The following is a 26,177-nucleotide window of genomic DNA, read 5'->3' on the forward strand; positions in this document are numbered from 1 at the left end:
TTTGCACTGATAAGTCATCGATGTACCGTTGTTTAATTCATTAACATCCAAGTTTAACAATCAGAAGCGTCACTCCAGCTGTCAGGCACTGCACAAAAACAGAAAACAGGGATGCAATCTGATGGAATCTATTCTAGATCAACTGCTCCTAAAAATAAATAAAATTACATACATTAATAAATTAACTACGTAAAAAGGTGAGCAAAATATTGTACACAACACAATTAATTTCAAAAGAAATTCATTCTGATATTATATGAAAACTCAAAGCATATTTAAAAATATTTGTTTGCAATTTCCGCTATAGTGGTTAAATCAGCACTTTCTTTTTTTTAAATTTAGTGTGTCCAATTATAATTTTTCCTCCGATTTTCTCCAAATTTGGAATGCTCAGTCGCTTTTCTCCTCACCGCAGCAATTCTCCACATGGCTTAGGAGACACAACGATTCAGTTGGCGTCCTCCGATCCCACAACCAAGCCAGCTTCCTGTTTCACTCAGAAACTCGAGAGCGAATGTTAGCGAGCTACTGACCTCTGGAGGACAAAGGCCAGCCCTGCAGGTGTCCGCTCGGAGCACACTGGGCGGCTGCCAGCAGTGTTTGCTGTAGAACGATGAGGAGAACCAGTCCCTGCAGGTTTTACCTCCCTAACCCACGGGATCGCCAGAGCCAATGCGACGCTCGCTTCGGAGTCCCCAGCGAAGACGTGAACCTGCGTTGTATGATTCACCCTGCGCACCACATGGCTGTGCTTCTACCAGGTGAGCCACTCGGGGACCCCTAAATCAGCACTTTACATGTATGTTTTGATGGGTATGTAACAAAAGGTAAAGACAATCATACCAGGTGTTTAAAACTTGAAGCAAAAGACTGTTTTCTAGATACCATGGCTCAGCCCAGAGACTTGCTTGTGGTGCCCCTGGTTTACTGTTCACCTACCTGGAGCCCCAAACGCCATCTCCACTACTGAAGCCAGCAGTGCAAATAGCCAAAAGTGTCCACAGAGAGTACAGTGGAAACATATGCATAGAACTGAACTTGCATGTGCCAAGGTACAGTGTCAGACTCATCTAAGGTTTAGTTCTGGTATCTAGTCAGAGTAAGAACCTGTTAACTTTATTCCTTGTGAGTCAAAAAGGTAAAACCTGAAAAAATCCATAAATGGTTCATGATCATTGTAGATCTCCAAATTATTCTCATTTTGCACAATTTATGTGCACATTTTCATAAATGTAAAGTTAAAAAAATACAATTTAGTCATGCATTTAATGCTAGAAAGCAACTGCAGTAAGGCACGCAGATTTTGAATAGTCTCTTGCAAGAGATTTCCTGTATGCACGAAATACCTAACTATTGAGAACTCATCAGCTTGTAAATACTTCATCATATACTTATCGTGCACAGATGGTGCCAATTGAAATCTGTCTCATCTGCAACCAAACTTCACACGCCTCCAACACATGCATGGCTAATTCATAATTTTATTACATTGTACATACAGTATCACACATGAGCAAGTGTTAAAATATATACATAAATCATTTGCATTTAGTTGATTACTTCTTTCTACAGAAAACTAAAGCTTTGCAGGAATTTCGGGAAATGGTATAGTTAGAAAAGAGAGCGCAGAAAGGAAGCAGACCAGTTCTCTACCGTACTGCTGCAGTTTTATTCTGAAAGAAGAGAAGAAAACGATACAGTTAGGATATAGGTAGCGGATACATGTCATTGCATTTGAGGGCTGTTTCGGCAAGAATACGTTTTAATGCACTGTTAAAAACATTATGGTAAAGTAAAGAAAAGCAAGATTTATTTTCTCATTTTAACCTGTGTAAGAACATAAATAACAGGTTAAATCATGCCAATGTGTGCTCTCAAATTAATTTGATATTAATACCAGGAATTCTTTGCTATAGCGGTCTGATTTTTTTTTTCATTCCCTCAATGATGATGCACGTTTTCAAATCAATTAAACAAGGTGTTCATGTTGTTAGCCTTAAAATATCTTTCATAGAAACAAACATCAAACAAGAAAACATCTAAACAGTAGGTGCGTCAGGTAGCAAGCTTGTGCACAGAATAATGTGCTGTAAAATGAAACTATACCACAAAATAAATATGTATGTATTTATGTATTATAAATTGCCGGGAGATACATTATCATTACAAACCATTTCTTTTAAGGACTGAAGAATCTATTTTAGATGCATATTTTTAAGGAGCGCTTGTTTAAGTTGCAGTGATGTCTGACACTGTAAGGTGCAGTTAGTGTGCCTTGTGTGAAGCTGGTTGGTGGTCAGGCTTTTCTACAGTGAAGTTGCCTGTGACAGTAAGTCAAGTGTTTCTACAGTAAAGTCACCTACAAGTCTACAGCTATGGCCAAAGTTTTGCATTACCTAGAATTATAGGATTACCAGAAGCCATAATAGTAGTACAGTATTTCATGTTAGATTTTGAAATGTCCCATTTTTCAATTATTGTCAGTTTTTCGTTAAGTATGTGGAAAACTACAAAGCGATATGTAATACAATATGTTAACATTATTCAACAGGTTTCATTCGACTTTATGAAGCAAAATGTGTTAATTCTATAGGGTGATGCAAAACATTTGGCCATAGCTGTAGTTTTTAATGTGAAGTAAGATGTAAGTATGGTGAAGTTACCTGTAACGTTGAGTCTGGTGGTGCACTCAGCTCTGCCCATGCAATTCTCAGCTATGGCGCTGTATTCGCCACTGTCTTTGGGGCTGACGTTGGTGATAAGCATGGAGCAGACTCCGTAGACGTTTGAAGTGTAGTACTGCGCGTTCTCCATGATGCTGATGTTGTTGCGATACCAGGTGACAATTGGTGCTGGGTTGCCCTTCACGGCACAGCTCATGTTGCACGGGTACCCACGCGGCACTGTGTGGTTCTTCAGCCGTACGGTAAACTTTGGGGCCTGCCTTGGATCAGTCTGCTTGTAGTTGGGCATCTTCACTGTAAATTTTTCTGAAATCAAGCAAGACAAAAAAACGGTGGTTGCCCAGAATAGCTTATGGGTCGGCAGCATGTATGACAGATGTTTCAGTATGTCATACCCTGCTGTTAATTTATTCATTAGTATTTTTACTTTAATTAAATTGAACTTTAGTGACTCCAGTCGAATGCAAAGAAGAAAGGATGCTGGCAGGCTATTTGTTACTTGGCTACACGTCCAGTACGCTTGGGTTATTCATCTTTTCTTAGGATTAAAATGATATCTAATAACTTATCATGACTTACCCTTATTACATAGCTGATTGGAAGCCTTGTTTTTACGTTTCAGTCCCATTGATCTCCTTGTTACTGTGGTGGCCACATTGTGCTTTTCATCACAATCTTTGTGGCAGGGTGTATTGACTAATCAGATGTTAAAGCATATGTCTGCAAAATGCTGTGATAATCATTTTGTCAGATGATACCCTACCAGATTAAAGTATATACTGTAATACCTTTGTGCTGGGCTGGGGATCTCTACTGGATAAAGGAGACTTTCTCTAAACTTTGACATTCCCTTTTTCTACAGACTGCATGCGAGCGATCAAAGAGGAAATTCGCTTTTGACTTGATGCTAGATGGTACCTTTACTAGGGATGCACAATTAAGTTGTTTGGGGTATAGGGAGAAAAAATACTGTGTAACCAACTGAATATAGTATGGGGGAGCAGACTTCTTATAGCAGTTTGAGGTTTTTCCTTTGGGGAATTTCTTGCAGAGCATATTCTGAGGAGATCTGCAAATGATTTGCTGATGCTCCATAAACCTTGTGACTTATATGATTGGCTGTAGGTGAAGGTACAGAATGGTTGCTTGTCTATCGCAAGCATACAGGAATAACTGTCAATTTGCTACTCACATCTTTTACTGACGTACTGTCAAAACCTAATGCACAGAAGTTCAGGTAAACTGCACAAGGAAGCAGCAGAAGCATCGCAAACGTAGTCTAAATACAACTTCTTAGTTTAGAGGACTGACGTTTCAAGTTGACGTTGAAAAAAGACACTTGATTTGTTATTAAGTCCTGACCTTTTTGCTTGGTGATGCCCCAGGCCGGGGAGTCGGAGGCTTTGCTGATGCCCATGTCGTTCTTGGCAAAGACCCTGAAGTAATACTGGCGGCCGCTCACGATGACCGCTGTGAACTTGTTGTTGAAGATGTTGTCTGCCACCGTGTGCCAGGACGGTTTGCTGGAATCCCGCTTCATCACCAGGTAGTGCAGCCGCTCATCCCGCTTTTCATCTGGAGAGGGCTCCCAGGATATTGTCACCGTGCCCGGGACCTTCTCATCCAGCTCAACCGGACCTGGAGGCTTTGGGTCGTCTACATAAAACACAGAGCAATGCTTTAACACTCTCCTGCATGGCTACACCATCAACCAGATCCACACAGAGACTGCGACTTTGACTGGCTCTGCGTACAACAATTCCATTGCATACAGTGATGACCCTAAGTATTGTATCTACTCAGTTATCCTTAATGATGACCTGCTCACTAGTGCCTTTTTTTGAAAATCTGTTGGTGCTTTGCTTGTTTCATTTACTTGAAAGTGGGATATGTACAATTTAAGTGCATTATTAAAATATCACAGTAGCACTGCTTCCTGATGTCTAGTTGTTTTTTGTGTCTGATAACAAGTAAAACATGTAACGGTAGTGATTGTTACAGCAGGGTGTTGCAGTACCTGTAACGCAAATCTCAAAGCTGAAGCACTCCTGGCCGAAGTAGTTCTTAACCATGATGGTGTAGACCCCTGAGTCGGAGCGCTCGGATGTGGGGATCAGGAGCTGGGACAGTCCATCTGCGTTGGTGATCGTGGCTCGCTTGGACAAGGAAGAGCCATCTTTCAGCCAGATCACGTCTGGAATCGGGGAGGCCTGTGGGACACACCAGCGTACATCACCACTTCAAATCTCCTGCAATTTAAGCCATTTAAGCCAGACCTCAAAATTTTAAGGAAAGGATGAGCATGCACTGCACTTCATTTTGTGGTCAGATTCCAGGAATGGGATGTACAGTAAGTTGACATGTAGATGAATTGAAAATGTGGTCCCCATTGCAGTATTCTTTGCATGCTTGTCCCGTGCCAGGCTAAGCATGTGTTCTGTTGTGTGCGGTGCCTCACCTCGAAGTTAATGTTAACCCGAATAGTGTTGCCTGCCTTTACCGCCATGAAGCTCTTGAGGCTGGATTCATTGTGGAAGCACGGTCTCACTGAAAGAGGCAGACAGAGAGAGACTCACAAGGGCACCTGATAGAGAATTCTCCTAATTATTGAAACAAATAAGCTGATATTCCATCTAAAAAGACTTTGATCTGCCCTGTGAGCTTATGGGGTACCCTGGGGATCCAAACTACAACTACACCCTATGATCTTCTAGGGGGATAGTCTCTGAGATTTATTTGCATTTACTTAAAGCCTCTTACAAGTCTTTGGCCTTAACTGCTTTATGGGAAAGAGATTTGGCTATAGTTGATAGACCAATTGATTGGGAAGCAGTTTGGGACAACATATTTGGAGCTTCAAAAAACCCTAATCACTGGTTAATTAATTTCAAGATTTGCCATAGATCTTATTTAACCCCCTGTAGAAGCTTCCTTATGGATATTATTCTGAACCCATACTGTGTGGCGCTGCTCTCTTGGTGTGCCTGGTACCTTATTACATGTTTTATGGCATATATAATATACTGCATGTTATTCGGTTCTGTATGCCAATCCTTAAGAACAAAAAAAATAAGCTGATATTCGCTGGGCATTGTTCCAGTTTAATAGCTAATATTCAGAATACAAAATTGAATATAGAATAAATAGTAACATTCAGAAAAAAGGGATGGAATTTTACAGGAGATAGAGTACCTGGCTGGTTAAGATATAAAGGCGAGTGAATTGCTATGCCACTTTCCATTATAATTAATTCTGTTGCAGCTTATGAGTGTTCTTGGCTACTGGAAATAATAAACCTTTAATCAAAAGTTTGACCTTGTTAAATACAGGAATTCATGTCTTGATTGATCCAGTGTGGAAGGTGGATTCTAGTGTGTGTGTGTGTGTGTGTGTGTGTGTGTGTGTGAATCCACACTCACCTGGTGGTGGCATAGCAAGGATGTAGTTATCCAGTTCTTTGGGCTCCCCTAGCCCTCCGTCATTGACACCAATCACCCGCACAAAGTAAATCTGCATGGACTTGAGCCCCTTGAGGGTGTATGAGGTGGTGTTGGTGGGAGACGAGTTGTAACGCAGCCAGGTGCCACTGTCCTCAGGCTTCACTTCCACATAGTAGCCCTTAGCCTCATCGCCCTCATCGGTGCTGGGCTTGGTCCAGGACAGAGACAGGGTGCTGTATGTCGAGTCGGTCACTTTGAAGTCTTTCACCGTGCCTGGTGGCTCTGAAACCAAGTACACACAAACTGCTGTTCAGGGCTCTTATACTACACATTTTAAATAGCTTTCAAATTTGTATATACTTTTGTTATTATTTTTGCCTTTCAGCAGTTAGAACTAAAAATATAGTGATTTCCTGGAGAACATCCCCTAACACCACTGTGGTATCTGGGATGTGATTAAAATCAGTTTTTACTGCCAAGTTTTCTTAAATGATGAACTTCGAAGGTAACGTAAAATAGAGCAGCCTTACTTTCCAGTTTAACGGTCAGAAAGTGATAAAAAAAACGTAGTTACTACGCTGGGGTTATTGATTATAGGAGCTGGAAAGTAGTCTATTGATACTTACTCATGGGGTCCCGGGCAAAGGCAAAGTCAGAGGGGACGCTGGGCTCGCCCGTCCCAGAGACATTGACCGCTGCCACGCGGAACTCATACTGCAACCCTTCCACAACATCAATCACTGTGTGCTTCAAGCCTGCAATACAGACCCAAAGTAGCCTTTTGTTGTAGTACCACAGTACATTATACACAGTTGCACAATGTTGATAGTAAACTGTACACATACACTATACTGTGTTAGAACCCTTAACTAATTGGTGCATGAAAATCGTGTCTACTATATTTTATCAGTTGCATGGTAGATGGTGACATGTTTTTATGAATTCAAGATATTTTGGAGTGTGCAGTTCTCTCTTTCTCTATACTGATGTTGTGCAGTGACCACAGTACATTATCAGTGACCTTTAATGGGCTCATCTGTGGCAGCTGACCAGATGCTGCTCCCCTTTTTCCGCTTTTCCAGGATGTAGCAAGCAATTCGGGAGCCTCCGGTGTTGTGCGGGGGAGACCAGGACAGAGTGATAGATTTGCAAGAGGTAGCAACTACCTTCGGTGGGGCAGGAGGTCCGGGGAAGGCTAAGAGAGAGACGATAAAAGCATTAGTGTTCCCTAGCATTGATATCTTTACTGACAGACAGGAGCTAATTCTTAACAGAAAATACAAAACTAATTGCAGTTGTTGTTTGAAATATGGATGAACATATTCTAGGTCATCATACCCGGGGAGCACAGTGTGACTGGGACCCTTGCAGGCGGATAGACTCACCTTTGGTCCCGGCAGTGATGTCGTCAGTCTCCAGGACATCGCTGATCCCCTCAGTGCTGGTGGCCTGAATTCGGAAGCAGTATTTCTTGCCGTGCTCCACCTTGTCTGTGGCGAAGGTGGTCGTGTCACCAGGGACTTCGCCCATCTTCATCCAGGTGTTGCGTCCCACCTGCTGCCTCTCCAGGGTATACTTCTCAATGGGTTTCCCGCCGTTGTCCCGAGGGGGCCGCCATTTGATCTCGATGCGATTAGCGGAGCTGTCCAGCACTTCCACTGGGCCCTGGGGGGGCGAAGGCTTGTCTGAAAGAGAGGCAAATGTCTTCTAATTTAAGATTTTCTAACACAGTCCTGTGAGGTGTAACATCTTGTTTTGGTTCCAGGGGACAACCTGCGCTCCTTCAGTTGTGCACCAGCACTGTCACATACAAACAAAATGCTTGCAGATATTAATCTAGTTTCTTATGGGCTTTCCAATGGAGTACAGTGCGGGACATTTGATTGTTTTATCAGCCCTTTATTTTCCAGCCGATACATTCACTTGTAAAGTATCTGTCCAGTATCTCTGTCCAAAGCAAACCACTTGAAAGTTTTTAAGAGACCTTGAATTATATAACCGAGCACTTTGTTTCTGGTTTTGTAAAATTAGCAAGTGTTTTTCTCCTTGTAGGCAGGAGTAAACACAAAATATGGCCTTTGTACTTTCTGTATTAAGTCAAATTGAAGATCCCTTGAACAGTGTCCTGGATGCAGCCCTTACCTAGGACAATGAGCTTAGTGACAGCCTCAATGGTGCCACTTTCATTCTTCAGCTTGAGTCTGAGCTCGCCAGAGTCCTTGCGCTGGCACTTGCCGATGAGCAGGCGGGTGTGGTTGGGCCCCTTCTCCACGACTGTGCGGTTGTCTTCTGACAGCTCGTCTGCGTCCTTGTACCAGGACACCTTGATGGGTGGCCGGCCCCCAAAAGGCACCTTGATCACAGCATTTTGCCCCGCCTTCACCACCAGGGGCTCCTTTGCCAGTCGAGCCAGCTCTTCCATGTCAATCTCCGGAGGGTCTGAAGGGCAACAAGAAACCAAACCATACCAGTCCCATTTATAAAACATCCTTCATGAACAAGCAGTCCAGGGCGTTTTAAAAACCAACACACTCTAGATGTCAAGATAATCAAAATATCAACTGTTTCTGCCTTCATCCATTCTGACTATTTATAATTTAAGAGCACAGATGCAAGGGAGAGACTATTAAATATTCTTACTGCCTTAGTTTTTTAAATTAGATCGGCCAAACTACAGAGTCAAAATGTCTGGTTTATGGGTCATACAAACACACATACATGCAATCATTTGATTCCACGATCTTGACAATAAGCTTCACAGTATATACAATATATAAAACATGTTATCCAGCACACATAATAATGTAAGAGATAGATAGGTAGGCTGACATACCTGCCACAACGACATGTGATTCAGTTTTGTGTCCCTCAGCCTCAAAGCGATACTTTCCCGCGTCTGAGTCTTGGACGTTAGAGAAGACCAGCTTGTGGGCGGAGCCGTCTTTACAGATGGTCAACCCTTCACAGGACTGCAGCTGGACACACACACACACACACACACACACACAAAGACGGTCAGTTTCCATTTTAAACAAATAACTGGGTTGTGATGCCCTTTTTACCAATCCCTGTTTTATGATATTTCTGCAATGGTTCTACTGTAGTTTGATATTAGAAACAAATGAACAAAACCCAATATTGGAAAGACAGAACCATCCAAAAACTTGTAACATCTAAAAAAAAAGGTAAACAGAAGGTGCGGAATAAACTTTAAAATAAATGTTATTAAAGCTTGTTTTAATTGTGAAGCTTACTGCTTCATTATCAGGTTAGGACTTACTTTTACACCATCTTTAAACCAAGTACCATCTGACTCTGCATTGCTCAAAGTACAAGCCAGCTCGGCTGAGTGGCCCTTTCGAGCTTGGATATCAAAAAGCCCTCTGGTGAAATGGGCCACCGGCTCTATAGATCAAGGGAAAACTACAATTAGAAATGATTTCTGGCAAAAAGTGCTTGCTTAAACCATCAAGCAATCTACCTCCTCAGGAGAGGAGGAGTGGGAGTCGGGTCGCATAGAAAGGCGCCATAACCAGAAGTTCTGTTAACATAAATTTCTGACCAATAGCACCCACTTGTGCTATGACTCCGCCCACTCCTGATTGGTCCTGCCCACGTTTGAATCAGAGCCGTGCACATGTCAATCATTGGTAAAGCTATGATTTTGGTACTGTAATTTTTTGTACATTTCACGGGCGAAGTGTGGCAAAGAACCAAGAATTCATGGAAAGGTCACCAAATAACGTAGTTTTAACGGAGAGTCAATAAGGGGGCGTGACTATGACTAAAGAGACAGTTCTGTAAAATGTAAAAGGTTTTTTTTGGGTTTTTTTTTTAAGACAGAACATTTTTGGTCACAGTTGAGGGTCTCCAACCATGTGCAAAAAGTCTTTTTTGGAAAGGCGTACAGCCTTAACAGATCGTCAAACCTTTCATCTGTCATTCTAAAATACCTAAAATATCTCACATACCCGCATCTCTCTAAATAATGTTTGAAATTCTCCCTTTCCAGTTCTGTGTTGCTTGAGAGGACGGGTGTACCAACGACGTCGCTTTTTATTGTTTAAACCTCTTGTATAGAGGTACAAGCACATCTTCTTAAATGTAAATGCATCCAGTTTTGTGAATGCAGTCTGTATTTAAAGTATGAACAACAGTTGCAACCACTTTGCACAGTCAAAAGGGCTGCGACGCGATGCGTCCTTCATACAGCAAATAGTAAATCCGCACATCTTTTCCACGATTCTGAAACAAACAGCATGTTGTAAAGAAAGCCTTTGTAAGTTGGTAAACTTCTGTTCTCCGATGCATTTGTTCTTCTGCCTTTACAGCTCACTCACATGTTGTTTGGATTTTAGCTGTCACTCATTTACATGCTTGTTCACTCAGCTATCTTCACTGACCTCCATAGCTACACATAAGTGCTGCATGCATACACAACCAAACAATTTACAGAAATGGAATGACCCATTTATTGTATTACTTGCATAGCAGAGTTACAAAAAAGTGAAATCCAATAAAGATAAGTGTAATACAGCAAAATCTGTAGCAGAAAAGCAACCCCAATTGAATTTCCCTAACCTATGCTTGTTTTTAACACTTGCAGCAACTGACTAAAACAAAGTAGCATTTCCGTACATGAAGTGTCTCTATAAACCCTTAAAAGATTTCTCAAATCAGTTTCCATGCAGCAGTGGCATCCATACCGGTGATGGTATCTTCAATCAGTGGGCCGCGTCCTGCTCGCCTGTTTTTCCTGTTCTGGTCATCTGAAGGTCTGCTGCCATCCAGGCCTGATCCATCCTTTCCTCCTGATCCAGAGCCTCCAGACCCCCCAAGACCACCCTGGCCTGTCCCATCTCCAGATAACCCAGATCCATCCAGCCCAGAGCCTGTTCCATCCACACCTAAACCTCCAGCTCCTCCTTTGCCAAGGCCTGAACCATCACCCATCCCGCTCCTGGCATTTGCGCCTGAGCCTTCCCCAATGCCTCCTAGCCCCCCCTGCCCACCCTTGCCTCCAAGGCCACCCTGTCCATCTCCTAGCCCCCCCTGTCCACCCTTGCCTCCAAGGCCACCCTGTCCATCTCCTAGCCCCCCCTGTCCACCCTTGACTCCAAGGCCACCCTGTCCATCTCCTAGCCCCCCCTGTCCACCCTTGACTCCAAGGCCACCCTTTCCATCTCCTAGCCCCCCCTGTCCACCCTTGTCTCCAAGGCTGCCCTGTCCATCTCCTAGCCCCCCCTTCCCATCCTTCCCTCCAAGGCTGCCCTGTCCATCTCCTAGCCCCCCCTTCCCATCCTTCCCTCCAAGGCCACCCTGTCCATCTCCTAGCCCACCCTTCCCTCCAAGGCTGCCCTGTCCATCTCCTAGCCCGCCCTGTCCATCTCCTAGCCCCACTTGTCCACCCTTGCCTCCAAGGCCACCCTGTCCATCTCCTAGCCCCACTTGTCCACCCTTGCCTCCAAGGCCACCCTGTCCATCTCCTAGCCCCCCCTGTCCACCCTTGCCTCCAAGGCCGCCCTTTCCATCTCCTAGCCCCCCTTGCCCACCCTTGCCTCCAAGGCCGTCCTTTCCATCTCCTAGCCTCCCCTGCCCAACCTTGCCTCCAAGGCCACCCTGTCCATCTCCTAACCCTGCCTGTCCTCCTTTCCCACCCCCCAGTCCTCCTTTCCCACCCCCCATTCCTCCTTTCCCATCCCCCATTTCTCCTTTCCCATCTCCCATTCCTCCTTGACCACCTTGCCCGTCTCCTAAACCCCCTTTGCCACCCATCCCAGCACCCCCCTTTCTCAATCCGCCACTGTCATCTAGTCCATCTGTGCTATTCTGGCCCCCAGACCCTAACCCTGCACCATCACCAGACCCAGACCCATCCCCGAGAGACTTCAAGAAGTTATTAAGGTTCCCATCGACTGGCTGGTTCGTAAGCCCTGCATTTATATCAATCGCCTGGCCTTTTTTTGGCTTCTTCTTGCCTTGGATACTCGGGTCCACACTTTCTTCAGCTTAACCAGTGAAGGGTTGGAGTGAGCGCAGCAGCAGATGGAGGGAGAGGAAGGAGAGGGAAAAAAGGAAGATTAAATGGTGGTTGATAAAGGCAAGTGTATGGGAGTGAAAATGGTGTTATGTTCTTGGACATCGAAAGGACAGATATTTTTTCTGATGTCACTTCCTCAGCTAGCCTCTTTGTACTTATCATTTATAAGATTAACATAAAAAGGTGCAAACTGCTCTTTAAAGACCATTAAGGAGGCAGTTTGGTCTGTCATGTTTAGCTGTACAACTTCACTTGGTAAACCATTCTATGCAATATTCATCTGAAAATCTGGATCAGGAAATACAGAATGGTGGATACGTATGCTTAACAGAAATGTGATGTATGGGTATAGAGATAAGGAACGGGGTTTGGCAAGTGCAAGGATTTACAACAAATATGAAGTGTCTGAGAAATGAGGTAAGCATATGCACTTACGCTATATGAAAAGATCCAAATACAAAATCTGAAGTTCAGTAAAACCAAAAACCAAGGAGCAATTTGTCACGTCTTTAAGGAAAGCCAAATGTCCATGAGGATCAATTTGTGTGTGGTTGGCTTGCAGGTGGCAGCAGAGGTTTTGTGACCTGTACAAGCATTAACTAATAGCAGCAATAACACTACTGTACTGAGGAAGTGGTCTTAAACAGTAGTCTAGGAATTTCAAAGGCAAACAGTACAATAAAAAAGCAGAATGGTTGCCAACTTACTTTCCACCAGGAGCCAGGCGCTAGAGGAACGAATGCCAGCCGCCACTGAGTAGATACCCTTGTCTACAGGCATGACGTCCTTCACCACCATCCTGTGAGTGAGCTTGTCCTCCGACACTGCAAACTGAAACTTCTCCCCTGCCTCGAGGGGATTGTTCTTGAACATCCAGACCAGTCTGGGGAGGGGGTGGGTGATAATGCACTCAAACATGACGTCATCACGCTCTTTGCACTTCACCTCCTTCAGAGGACTCGCAAAGTTCACAGGTATAACTGCAAGCAAATTAAAAACAGTACTGTTTCACCATCACCCTTTTTACCTGTATATAAATGATTGGAAAATACCATTCTTATACCATAACAATAGCAGTTTATTGATATGAATAAAACTCAGCGATACCCTTAGCCGATCACAGCATTACCATCAATTGTAACGCAGTCAAAGGATTACAAAAATAAGCATCTTGGTCTTTATGGAACAAAGACCTTATAACTCAATACACCAGATTAGCTTTCCCTGCAAGCGTCTTCAGTGCCACCTACTGGATATTGAGGGATTTGATTTGCTATGTCAAAACTGGCTCATTTTACTAAGCTACATTTTCACACTGTACAGTTGTAATGTTTCAAGAGGTTATTCAGTTGTAGAGACAAGTCTAAACAGGGTTTGGTCCCTACTGTTTTGGATTAATGATTTCTAAAGAAGGCACTAGTTTTGACACTAACCGAAATGTTCACTTTCTTACGGTTTTAATTCTGATTGAGCATTTTGAAGTTATGACTGATTTGTCTTTTGCTTCGATGTCAGAAAGCTGCTATGTGGAGGGAAGCTCTGCTTACACTTTGTCGGCAGGTTAGTGGAGAAGACATTGGTATCCTCCACGTCCACCTGGTATAACCCTGCATCTTCTGGCATTAGGCTGTTGATAGAGAAGATGTACTTTTTGCCCCACCTTTTCAGGTTGTGCTTCATCTCCATATCGGTGCTGAAAGGAATCATGACCCCATCCTGTAAAAAAGAGCACCTATAAGACCCCGACATAGCCTGGGCATGAGGCAACTATTGAATCAAACGGAGCATGGACATCAGGCTGTATCAGTGTGCTAGATTATACAGCAACCAGACACAGCTCTCCTATCGTTTTCTATAGAGGTCAGCTGTGCTGTTATTACTCAATAATGGAACAGCAAGGCTGAGTGATTACACTAATTGAGGACACCTGTTCCAAATCCACTGCTTACTGATTAAACACGTCCAATGGATGCTTGAGTCCATCCTTTAAAAAGTTAACAATTTCGTAGGACTACAATGCTAGTTTCACGCCAACAAAGGTACATAAACAGACAACTTTAAATAGCCTCCGGGTGTCATGCTTTTTCATGCTCCAGTTCTATTCTTGCCTTGGAACATGCCACAGCAATGCCATTACCTCTAAATATAGCACAGGTCTATGATTTGCTGCAGCACCGATTCAGGCAAAAGTTGAAAGATGTACAGACCCCTCAATAGCAATGCAGGTGCTCCAAACTCACCTTGTACAGAAATATCCTGCTGTTGAGATCTTTGAGCTCCATCTCAATTTCAAACTCCGCCGAGCCTTCACTGGTTACTTGGATATGTCTTAGGTTACTGATGGCATCAATGTACTTGGTGAGTTAGAGGGAGAGAGGGGATGAGGAAGGGAGAACATGTGTGATTATGTTAGAGATTGATACAGGAAAGAAAGGTTAGTGAATGAGTGATGACATGAAGGTAAACCTAATTATCTAAGGTAACATTAGGTAGTCTTAGATTAGTGCTACTCAGGATCTGTGAAACCAGCCTCATGGTTTATGATTGAGGATGGAATTAAATTACTATGGATTGTATGTTTGTATGTTGTATGTCTGATTCAATGTATGATTCAGGGCTACTGTATAATATTGAACCTTACCATTGGGACCGGCAATGGGAACTTACTGTTGTCTTAGTGGCTTATTCCCCCCCCCAAAAAAGTAAAAGAATAGTTTTAATCTTTTTGGTATACCAATAACTGCGATAACTAATATGTTTGGTACAGTTCTTCAATACAAGTAAATTGCACCAGAGAGTATACATTATTCCAAGAAAGAAAGAAAGAAAGAAAGAAAGAAAGAAAGAAAGAATAAGGATATCGTAAACTAGAGGATAGGGGATGCTTTATGAACAACACGTTTCTCTGTGTAGACTTCTCTCTGTAAGCTCTGCGTACAGCAGGCAGCTGGGGGAGCTCTCTAGTACCTTGGCCTGCTCTTCCTCTCTCTCCTTCTTCATCTGTGTCAGTTTTTTGAGCATGCCGCGGAAGTCTGTGTAGCCGTACTCCATGCAGATCCGCTCGTAGTCCTTCTTATCTGCACTCATCAGGAGCTCCCACATCTTTTCCTCTGACATCTTCTCCTGTTTGACCCTGGCACCAGTCCTGCAAATAGGAATAGAACGAGGCTGGCTGACCAGGGCTAAAGGGTGCAACACAGTGCATTGTTAAAACCTGGATTGTAGAACATCTCAAACCTAGAAAGCACCCTACTTTCACCGCAAGCTATCTATCTGAGTCACAATTTACTGAAGGGGTATTGTACCTATAATGGGTTTTTAATGTCATCAATACTGTATTTTGTGATTGAATCCACCACTAACAGATACATGACATCATGTGACCACAGTCAACTTACGTTTTCTTCAACAGCTTTCTGAACTCTGTAGGGTCCTTGCTTCCATCTGAAAAAAAGTGTAGTTTTACTGATCATTTGACATAGTAGTTTTTAAATGAATTAATCTGTGTCCATGAAAAGTATTCATTAGTGGGTTTTACACTGATGGTAACCTACTCTAGATATCATTATTATTATTTATTTCTTAGCAGATGCCCTTATCCAGGGCAACTTACAGTCGTAAACAAAAATACACAATCACAGTACAAGTAATAATACAATTAAGAGCAAGATAAATACAATGGCTTTGGTTCTAATTATAAGGCTAACCTGTTTTTTTTTGTTGTTGTATTTTATATAGGACATTGAGATCCCAAGGCATAAAAAGGGTGTTTTTAAAATGAATATTTTGTCTTGTCGTTTCATAATTTTGTACCATTTTTACTATGGCAGAGATTTATGGAAATGTTGTTTATAATAATGCACGCTGTTTCTCCAACCAATCCTAATCACCTTTATTAGTCTCGGGTTTAGTCTTCTTCTTAAGCCCAACTGAAAGAAAGAAAGAAAGAAAGAAAGAAAGAAAGAAAGAAAGAAAGAGAGGTGAGGTGAGGTAAAGCAGCAGTTTCTCTGTGTAATATAGCAGTGTCCCTCTAATAGTTAATATACACTGCTGTGCAAAAGTCTTAGACACATTCAGGAGTTACAGCATATATCTATGTTATGAGCATCAACAATTTACTCAAAGCCTCCACTAGTGTTTTCCACTATTATAACAACTTTGACTGTTATTAATACAGCTTAGTTTGGGTGAGAAGAAACCAAGCTTGTCATTTAGCAATCTTTAATTCACATTGATCAGAATCTTCAAAAACTTGTGTTCACAGCTCAAAGTAAACTATACATGAGCAGCTAATATTAAGTGTTTTTTTTTTCTTTATAATGTGTATGTGACATGATATATATACATATATATATCTGTTAAGCTGCTTTAACTTGAGTTTAGGAACTGCTCTTTAGTTACATTTGCCTGCCATAGATACAGTACATGTAATTAAGCGTTTCAAAAGTTAGATCTGATCATCTAGTTTTGATCTAGCCTACATTACAAATGTCTATGGCAGGTAACTAGAACAGAATAGCAGATCCTGCACTCACGCTAATGCAGACTTATCAAACACACGCATGCTTTTTTTTATACAGGCGTGACTGTGATGTTAAAAGGGTTTCCTTTCACTCAGGTCCACTTACGTTCAATAATAATCAGCGTCACAGAGCACACCGCCTCTCCGTACTCATTGCTGGCATAGCATCTATAGGTATCGGCATCGTCTCCGTTAGCTTTGATCACCTGTTGAGCAGTTAAAGACCAGGTCATTAAAAACCACGGGAATGATCTATCAGTCTGGAGCTGCGAATGGTAATAGTGCTTTTAAGCATTGTTAGGTTTCATTTATTATGTATGGCTATTCTCTTACCTGTAAACAGTACTCATTCAGGGCTTTGTCGTAAGTGAATTTGAACTTTTTAGGGTCATCCATATCTCCCTTAGCCCTCCTCCAGGTCACCTCAGGCTTGGGTTCCCCACTGGGCACTGCTTTAAATGTGGCTGTTTTACCTTTGAAAGAGGAGAGGGACACAGACAAGTCACTGCAAGAAATAAAGCCTAGCTCTAAGAGATACTTTGCAGTTAGCATTGGAAGGGTAACCAGGCCTTCAAAACACGTTGAAAGAAACAACTACTAATCTAGGGGCTTGTAAAGAGGCTCAGAATTGGAATTATAATTATTATTTTTTTTTGTCCTTTAAGAAAAACAAAATGTGTGAATGACATTTTGAAGGAAATAGCTTTGAGAATGTAGCTTTCACCCCTGTTTATTAAACAAGAGGCCCCAAGGCAGAGTTGGCTACATCCTGAAGTGAGGACACAGTGGTTTTTCTTGTTTGTTGTATTTACAGTACATGTATAACAATGGTGACAGATGACGTCCATTAATAATGTGGTAAAAGATAGCTTGGGGCTTTTCAATGACAATGCATCTCTCAAGCTTCTGTCTTCTGATTTATGATGTCATCCAACATATCACAAACATCTCTCTTGCAGATGTTCACATTTAGACCTGCTGCTCCTGGGATTTACCCATCTACACAATGATTAAGAAAAGCGAATAGCTGATTTAACACTTGTGGTGTCATTCTTTAAAAGGCACCCCAACTGTGACTCTCATTTGAATGTATATTAATGTGTCACATGGCCCGGAATGGTTCACTACAGCCACGGGGATGTCAGCACTATACCTCATCCATCTTGTTGGCTTATTTTTTGTCACAGGGTGTTGTTTGGCATACTATAGCATTATTACTGAAAACAGAATCTTTCTGATTCTATGCCTTCTGGAGGAGATATGTCTATCTATTTTCTTTATAGTGCTTTGTGATGTAAACTGTGCTAAGGCCAGTCTATCTATATCTGTCTTTCTACATGTATATGTATCTATGTAAAAATACACACACAAGCATGTATTGAAACCCAGCCAAGACAGTAAAAAGTGATCTCATGTCTATCAATTTAGCTTTCAAAGTGCACATTACAAGTGACACCTATATCTACTTTATTACCCACTGTGACGGTGCACAGCTCTGTCTATAGTAATCTGCAATGTAAATACCTATCAAGGGGGAAATCAGAGAATGTGCTGTAAGACTGCACTTCTGCACAGTACATAGAGTACTTAATGCATACAGTGTTACACAGAACACTAAGGCATGTGCCATTTGATGACTGCTATGCACACTTCTTAAAGCTGCAGGGATAGCCATTATGTGTATGTTTGTATTAAATGAATGCATTGTGGTTATAATTGAGGAACGTATCCTTCCAGAACAATGTCTTGTATACAGTTACTCAGAGCTGAGCCTTCGCATCACACCCCATTGTCAGCCAGCCCCACTACCTGGAGGTTTTAGATCAATCACTCATCTTACCTTCTTGTATTGTTAAGGGGATGGGTTTGCGTTCAAAGTCCGGCGTGCTGCATCCTTTGGGGATATCTTCAGTGAACTGAGTTATCATCACCCCGGCTGTTTTGGATTTCCTTTTAGTGCCAGCTAGAAGAATTAAAAAACATGGTCCAAATAATCATTAAAAAAAATTGACATGCATACAAATATATATATATATATATATATATATATATATATATATATATATATATATATATATATATATATATATATATATATACTGCAAATATAGTTACATGTGCATTAATCTATTTTTGAAAGTCTCATCAGTGAATACCATTCTCATATTTTAATTTTGTAGCTTCCTAACATTTCTCTTATTTTATTTGGCATCTTTTTTTTTAATAGTATTTTTATAACTAATAAAAAACAAAAGCCCAACCTTTTTCTACACTATTACATGAATAGGCAGAGGTCAACAGTTGAAAGGTCACAAGAAACAAAACAGCATGTGCCTTAAAGCAAGATGGCAGTCAGTTGCATTGAGCAAGAACGAGAACAAAACCACAACATCTGCAAAACTTGGAACCATTTGTGAAATTTGAAAATGTTAGTAACGTTTTCTATGTCAGCAATGTACAGTATGCCAATGTAGGTGGTCATGTGACATGCCCACCAGACCTTCTAACCTGTGTGAGAGTGGCACTATTTAGCAACAGATATTGGTAAGCCAAAGGATCTCAGTGACTTCACAAGGGACATGATTGTGGGCATCCATACAAGCAGTTTGTCCCTCAACGCAGTGGCTGCATTGACCAACGTGTCCATCAAGACTACCAGGTGTCAATGTTTGCAGAAAACGACCACCAGAAAGCAAAATTCAAGTCACAAGCAGGTATAAACAGACGAAGCCTGCAGAGCAATGTATTGTGACAAGTAGCAGTTATACTGCAGTGGCCCAAATCCGTAAGATCTTCAATCTTGGAGAAGTAACACCTGAATCTGGTTTGAATAATGTGCAGGTCAGTGGCCAGTCAGTGTATAATGTGTTCTTTCCATTTCATCATATTTTGCCAGTGAGATCAGGTGGTTTATTAAAATGAATGTGTTAGTACAGGAACATTATATGACAAGTGCATAGTGGACTATTTTTTTAATTTTAATTTTTTGATTATTAAAATCCAGCACCTTAACAAAAAAAAAGGAAAGACCAAACAACTTGTCATATAATAGCTATAACTTGAGGACTCGTCAAGGGTACTTGGAGACAACCATCACTCTCGCTAGCATGAAAATGTTGACTTTCTTTCTCATTTAATCCACTCAGAAGACTGTCTCCTGGTACACTCAGTATGCTCTGTGGTTATCGCTCAATTCACTCATTAACGACAATGAAAACATTTCATGTGTTAGTATATTGGTTCTTGACAGTTTAAAAAAAACACACACACACACAAAGAAGTATAAAATAAAACATCATGACATTACAGTATCTTCATGTTTCATCGCTACAGAAGCAATGAATTGATTCAGTCTGGCACTTTTATACACTTGCCACCTACCTCTAGCCTTCCTGGGGCCGCTTGCTTGTGAATTCAATATTGTGACATGGCCTTCTGAGCATAGCACGTAAAGCATGGTTTAAGCACGTGGAAAGAAGCATGAGAAAAGCAGTTAAACATGGCAAAAGCATGGTATGGCATTGACAAGCAGGGAACTCAAGAAGGTAGTATTTTGACAGCATATTCTTGCAGTATTATTATTGTTTAAATTACCCTGACCCCCCTACCCATCTCAGACACACCCTTGTTTAAAGGTTAGGTCTAAAGCAGTGACATAACAAAGGCTTTTTAAAACTCCCCATATTGTTAGAATTAGCAACACTGTGACAGACACGAGATCTTTTTTCAAGAACCACACTACAGCAAAATAAAGAGTTGCTGATTTCTGCTGGCACCAATCAATCTCCAGGGTCCAGTCAGGAGAACTCACGATATTAAAAGGGTACATGTTAAGTAAACTCTAAGCCATTAGTTTGATTATTATTCACTCAAGGTCATTTCAGCTGCAGAACACAAGCTTCACAATCTCTCCTCTGTGAACTAAACAAAAATAGGGTGCTGACGGGTGCCTGCAACAACAAGCTCAGTGACAGTGCTAAGCAAAACTAAACTAGTATATACAAAATAGTATTTTTGTTACATTTTGGAAAAGGGCTACAGAGTGTAACACGCTCAATTGGATTGAGATCAGGGATTTTAGTGGTAGACGCATGATGTCAGTTCCAGCGCCACAGCCATCGCCATCAGGCCACTTGATGTGCAACGATTGCTGAAGTGAACTGTGACATTCGAAACCAGGAGAACATGCCCCACACGGGTTGACAGATCCTGATAAAGTGGCCATCGTGTATAGATTTGAAAATAAGTCATTTATAAGGGAATTCATTTGTAAACAATAATAATAATAATAATAATAATAATAATAATAATAATAATAATAATAATAATAATAATAATAATAATACAAAAGTCATGTTTTCTTACCCTCCCCGGAGGCGGTTCCATTTGTCACTTTTGATGTCTTCATTTTGATCCAGCTGTTCTGGACACTCAGTGGATAGATTATTCTTCAGGAGCTGGGGGTTATACACCTGTGCTTTATTAAAACCCATTCCCAGGCATTGCAACTCCAGGCTTGTTTATTGAGACAGAGGGTGTACAGTCGGTTAATAGCTACTGTAAACCTGCACCAGTAATAAACCAGTAAATATGGGTACCCAGTTCCCAACTCCTGCTGATTACCAGCTCACCTGTCAGTTAACATTGCCCTGTGAATGCAGCTTGATAGTGTGTGTCACTTTCATCTCAGTTTTACCCTTAATGGCCAGTAGGTGGAAGCAAAGGTATTTTATTTGCAGCACTGAAACATGATTCAGTGCATCGAAGACACCACAGCGTTGGCCCCATTCACAAAGTATTATTGCAAAAACCTTAAGCCAGTATCATATTTGAAGAGATCCCTCAGACACCTTGGCTGTTTGTTGCCTGTTTAGGTTTCTGTAATACTATCATCTTAGATTTGTGATACGTGGAAGAAAAAATGTTTACCCTGCTGACCCTTTATTGAGGCCACCTCTCTTTAAACAATAAGTGTAAGTAGAGTTTGGTCTAAGATGTGTATACCAGCAGTAATTTGGTAGAAAGCTAATGCAGCTGTATTATATATCAGTCACCAAAGAACAGTGAACTGGAGACAAATCAAGAAACAGCTACTGCCCATTTCAGGGCTGGGTAATACCTGAAAATACAGTATGCAGTTGGGAACCCACTAGATCAGTGGTTTGCAATTTCACTTAGAATTACTGTTTGTTTTATTTCGTACTGCACATCACAAACAAAAATTAAAAACAAAGCATTTATATCATACTGTAATCATACACACGCATTGCACAATTACACAAAGCAAATTAAATAAAAAATTTATTTTAGCCAACAAGGTGTTCACTTGTGGCAGCAATGCACTAGCAAAAGTCGCAGGGCAGTGACGTCAGCTCCCTAGCAACAAGCCTCCTATATTGGGAATGGATTCTTTCAATGCAGCGGGTTTGTGCATTTGAGAAAGGAGAGGAAGACTTGTGAAATTAATTGGAGACTTAAGTTGATAAGAAGCAATTACCCTCCACAGTACGAATTAAAGCAGTGTGCTGCTTTTTATATGAAAAATGGGAAAAAGCGGGTTGCATAGAGGATTTCTATTGGACCCTGACGCTTCCGATAAAACGAGGGAGTGGTTGTATAGTATTTGTTATTAGCCTATTTGTTTTTCTATGGGTCTCTCGCTATATCGCAGTCCTCGATATATAGCGGATTTCTATTGGACCCCGACACCTGCGATATATCATGTGGGTGGTCTAATAATTATAATGTTGTACATGGTGTATGGTAAAGAACAGAAAACTCCAAATGTATTCATATCCTAAATACATCAGAGTGTGCTGCAAGCTCCTTCAGGTATGGATATCTCAGGTGTTGGTTCCTCACACCCATCTCAATCTGAAGGAGGCCTACAGTGTGGCTTGCAGAATAAAATATCAATTGGCGATGAAAGTTAATGACAATTTGTCTTCCCCTCCACTCTGTGAATGACATGAATCTGTTGGCCTGCCTCACCCACCTCTGAATTGAGGCAATATGTCTACTGAAAGAATCCAATGCTGACATGTTTTGAGTAAACTCTGGACTTGCTGAGGTCTCCACTAAATCCTCTGTGCTGTTTGGAGCAGGAGACATTGGATTCCTTTAGGACGGGAGCCAGAACGAGAGAACATCAAAATATAGACCTCAAAACAATGACAGGAAGCACCAACTACCAAAAATAACAAAAACATATGTAATTACTGGTGTTACAATGTTTATACACTCCTTACATATGTACTTAAAAAGTAACTACAGTTTACATAAATAAGAGCATGAGTTATTACCATGTAATTACACTATGAACATAACATTTTAAAAAATGGGTAATATTTATTAATTTCTTTTTTTTTTTTTTAATTCAACCCAATTTTTTTACACTTTACAAAAAATATAGTTTCAAATCTAATAGTATTATATAGAACTGTATAGGATGCTAAGCATAAAACGTGGTGTAATCGTAACAGAAAACATGTTTAATATTTAACATTACAATTGCTACAGGATTCAATGCAATAGGACAATCTTTGCATTGAAACATTTATAGTTCTACCAATGAAACAAACAAACTGAACGGACTCCTCCGAGAATTCTATGCTGCAGTGAGAAAGTCAGACGGACAGTTCTATGCAAAAAAAAAAAAAGTTATGGTCTTCAAAAGCATTACTTTCTTGACTGATTCATAAAACAAAGATAGACTGCAGACCTTGGTTCATAGTGGGAAACCAAAGGCCCCTCGGGAAGAACTATAGTTGCCTCCTGCGGTTTCGGGCAGTATAGTCCCCTATCATGAGGATCATTACAGTCCCTTGTCATGAGGATCAGCTCATTTTAGATCAGCACCTATATAACATTTTACCTCAAGGAACACATTTGCGCATCACTGCAGTATGTGGGAATTGGAAAGCATTGTGCAACATGCCACCCCATGTAATGTACATATTCCTACATTATCTACAATTCACTTACGCCACTGAGTCTCTCAACACCTCACTGCTGGAGTAGCCTCACCGATATAGGAGACCAGACAGAGGGCGAGCCCAGGGAATCTGATCCATCACTGCAGAGTAACTATCCATTTCAGAGAGGAAAATCTGTTGATCCCCCCCTGGCTGGGTCACATGTTTGGTCAAATGTGGTTAAAAATAAGGTCAAGGCGTGTACCCTTTCTCACGACGCCAACACAAAATTAGCTGTCAATTGCCTGGATTTAGTTTTAATCTTCAGTATCCATGCCTGTCAGCCCACACCTGTTTTATGCACCAGCATAAAAGGAAATTGCAAGGCCACCGATTGAAACCGGAGCCATGTATGATTGCATAGCTACACCATAACAACATGTAAAAGATGATGCTAACAGCATTGTAACAGCAAGATTAACATAGCAGCAGAATGTATGTTTCAGATTCTTAATGCACCTGCAAAAATGATCACTTGATTGACAGATACAGTATATCCATGTAACCAAAACACCAACGTCAAGCAGACATTGGACTAAGGAGGTAACGCCCACATTCATGTCAGCTTACAATCAGTGTCAGCTACCAATAGTACTCAAGCCAGGTACATTTGAACCTACCTCTCCTTGCAGTCTGTGTAGTGCAGTTGTGTTTATCTCCCCTACCTCTACCGCATTACTGGCCTCGCCAGGGGGGTTGGCAGTCAAACAGTCAGTCAAAATTGTGAGGCAGCACTAAGTGCCCATGAAAGAAAAGGCAAGCACCAAAAACATACATACATTTTATTTTATTCAGAAAAGTTTGATTCCATATTACCCCATGTTGAAAAAGTACCAAATGATGGTTGTTCTCTTTTATTTAGTGTTTGCATTTTTGTTTTGCTTTCCTGAGCAACGCAACTGCAGTGGCTAAATTAATTTGCTAGATGCTTGCAGGCTGTACTGTGATGCTATTGTTATGAACTGTTTTGGATTCTTTAAGTTCAAGTTAGAGTCTTTGCTCTATGGACTCTGCTGGGAGAGTAGAAGGGAGCATGCTGGTCAACGACACTGGAAGTGAAAGCACACCATGTCACACATCTTTAAAAAATGTTGCAAATGTGCCCAGAATATAGACTGGTCTACATGCATTTGGAAGTTACTAATCAAGAGAAGATGATGGCTGCAAGCGATTATCACATCCTCAATACTAATGGACAACAACCCAAAGTCTAAAGGTTGTGTGCAAGATATTATTATTTCCATATAACAAGGGGTTTAGACTGTAATTACACTGCAAAAAGAAGACCTGAACTGGGTTCTGTTTTCATACAAAGATGTTAAGGCCTCCATTGACCAACCCAGGAGCAGCATGTCATTCACATGTCAAGCAGATTTACCCTAAACAAATAACAGGGATACATAGTGTATCATTCTCCATTGCTGAGAAGGTGACAAGCCAAGAACACAAGAGTTTAGACTTAAAGCTTGGGTCAGACCAATACCTCCTGCAAGGGACTTTCTGCCATAACTGTATCTAACTATTAGTACCTGAGACACATATATCATTGCATGACAGCATACACCCTGCTGGAGCAACACCCCCAAACCACACACTGATCTACTGCCAACACAGAGGCAGAATTACCAGTTCAGAGATGTTAAGGGGGACTAAGTCATGTGCTAGGTTTCTAGAAAGTTCTATTAATTTGATTAGCCTCTGCCATTTCAATGTATCCTCAGTCGCCACTGAATCTTGCCAAACAGCTAAATATATTGTTGAATAAACACAATACCTTACAAAAGAACATGAAGATTAAATTGTTAAACAGGGAAAAGACCCAAGGGTTAGTAACTATTAAACCAAAAAAATGAACAATTACCTGCAATGGACAATAAATACAAAACAACAGAGTAGAGACTCTAAGCAATTTCTTCTTCACTTCAACAGTATGTACAGCAGCACACAGCAACCATATCCCTTACATATCCAAATGTGTTGATTTTCATAGCGGCAAGCTGCTGTGCCTGAAACATTGCAGGTAACTTGTTGCTCTAGCTTATTTACTGTGCAAAGAAGGGTCTTTCAAACACCTATTTTAATTTTTTTTTCTCCTGATACATTTTTAAAGGCACAAAGCATGTGAGTTCTACATCTTTAAAGAAAATACCTGCATTCATACATGGAGAAGGGGTATTAGAAAAACAACTTCAGGTGGAAGCAGGTAAATTAACATATCTTATACTACTTAAAAAAAACATTCATATTGTTTTAAAAAAGGAGGAAAACATTACACTGCTTAAATGTAAAAATTGGGCAGATAACTTAAATAAAAATATCTTTTAGAAATGTGTCCCACAGAAAAAGTTTATCAAGGAAATTGCTTATTTCCACTCTAAAGGTTTATCATCTAATTCTGCCCCAGCACTGCCATATAAAGGAAGGAGGCGAGAGAGAGAGACACTTACCTGCTTCAGCTCTGGCTTCTCTCAGTCCCAGCTCCCCCTGCTCAGCTGCTGACAGGCTCTGATATCTGAG

At 41.2% G+C, this 26,177-nt stretch overlaps 1 protein-coding gene across 1 annotated transcript; it reads right to left on the reverse strand.

Annotated features, from left to right (window-relative positions):
- LOC117426242 (immunoglobulin-like and fibronectin type III domain-containing protein 1) lies at positions 1-26,177 on the reverse strand. The gene is made up of 25 exons (XM_059003457.1): positions 26,108-26,177; positions 21,052-21,143; positions 20,068-20,121; positions 18,527-18,649; positions 17,020-17,159; positions 16,793-16,892; positions 16,055-16,093; positions 15,563-15,608; positions 15,132-15,309; positions 14,405-14,518; positions 13,712-13,880; positions 12,872-13,144; positions 10,831-12,132; positions 9,405-9,529; positions 8,958-9,099; positions 8,267-8,563; positions 7,510-7,809; positions 7,146-7,319; positions 6,751-6,879; positions 6,104-6,406; positions 5,143-5,231; positions 4,702-4,894; positions 4,047-4,340; positions 2,664-2,990; positions 1-1,673 (listed from the first exon to the last, which is right to left on the reverse strand). The coding sequence occupies exons 2-25, from the start codon at positions 21,092-21,094 to the stop codon at positions 1,669-1,671; spliced, it is 4,959 nt and encodes a 1,652-aa protein (XP_058859440.1). The 5' UTR covers positions 21,095-21,143; positions 26,108-26,177; the 3' UTR covers positions 1-1,668.

The sequence above is a fragment of the Acipenser ruthenus genome, chromosome 29 (assembly GCF_902713425.1).
Source record: "Acipenser ruthenus chromosome 29, fAciRut3.2 maternal haplotype, whole genome shotgun sequence".
In the NCBI taxonomy this organism is placed as follows: Eukaryota; Metazoa; Chordata; class Actinopteri; order Acipenseriformes; family Acipenseridae; genus Acipenser; species Acipenser ruthenus.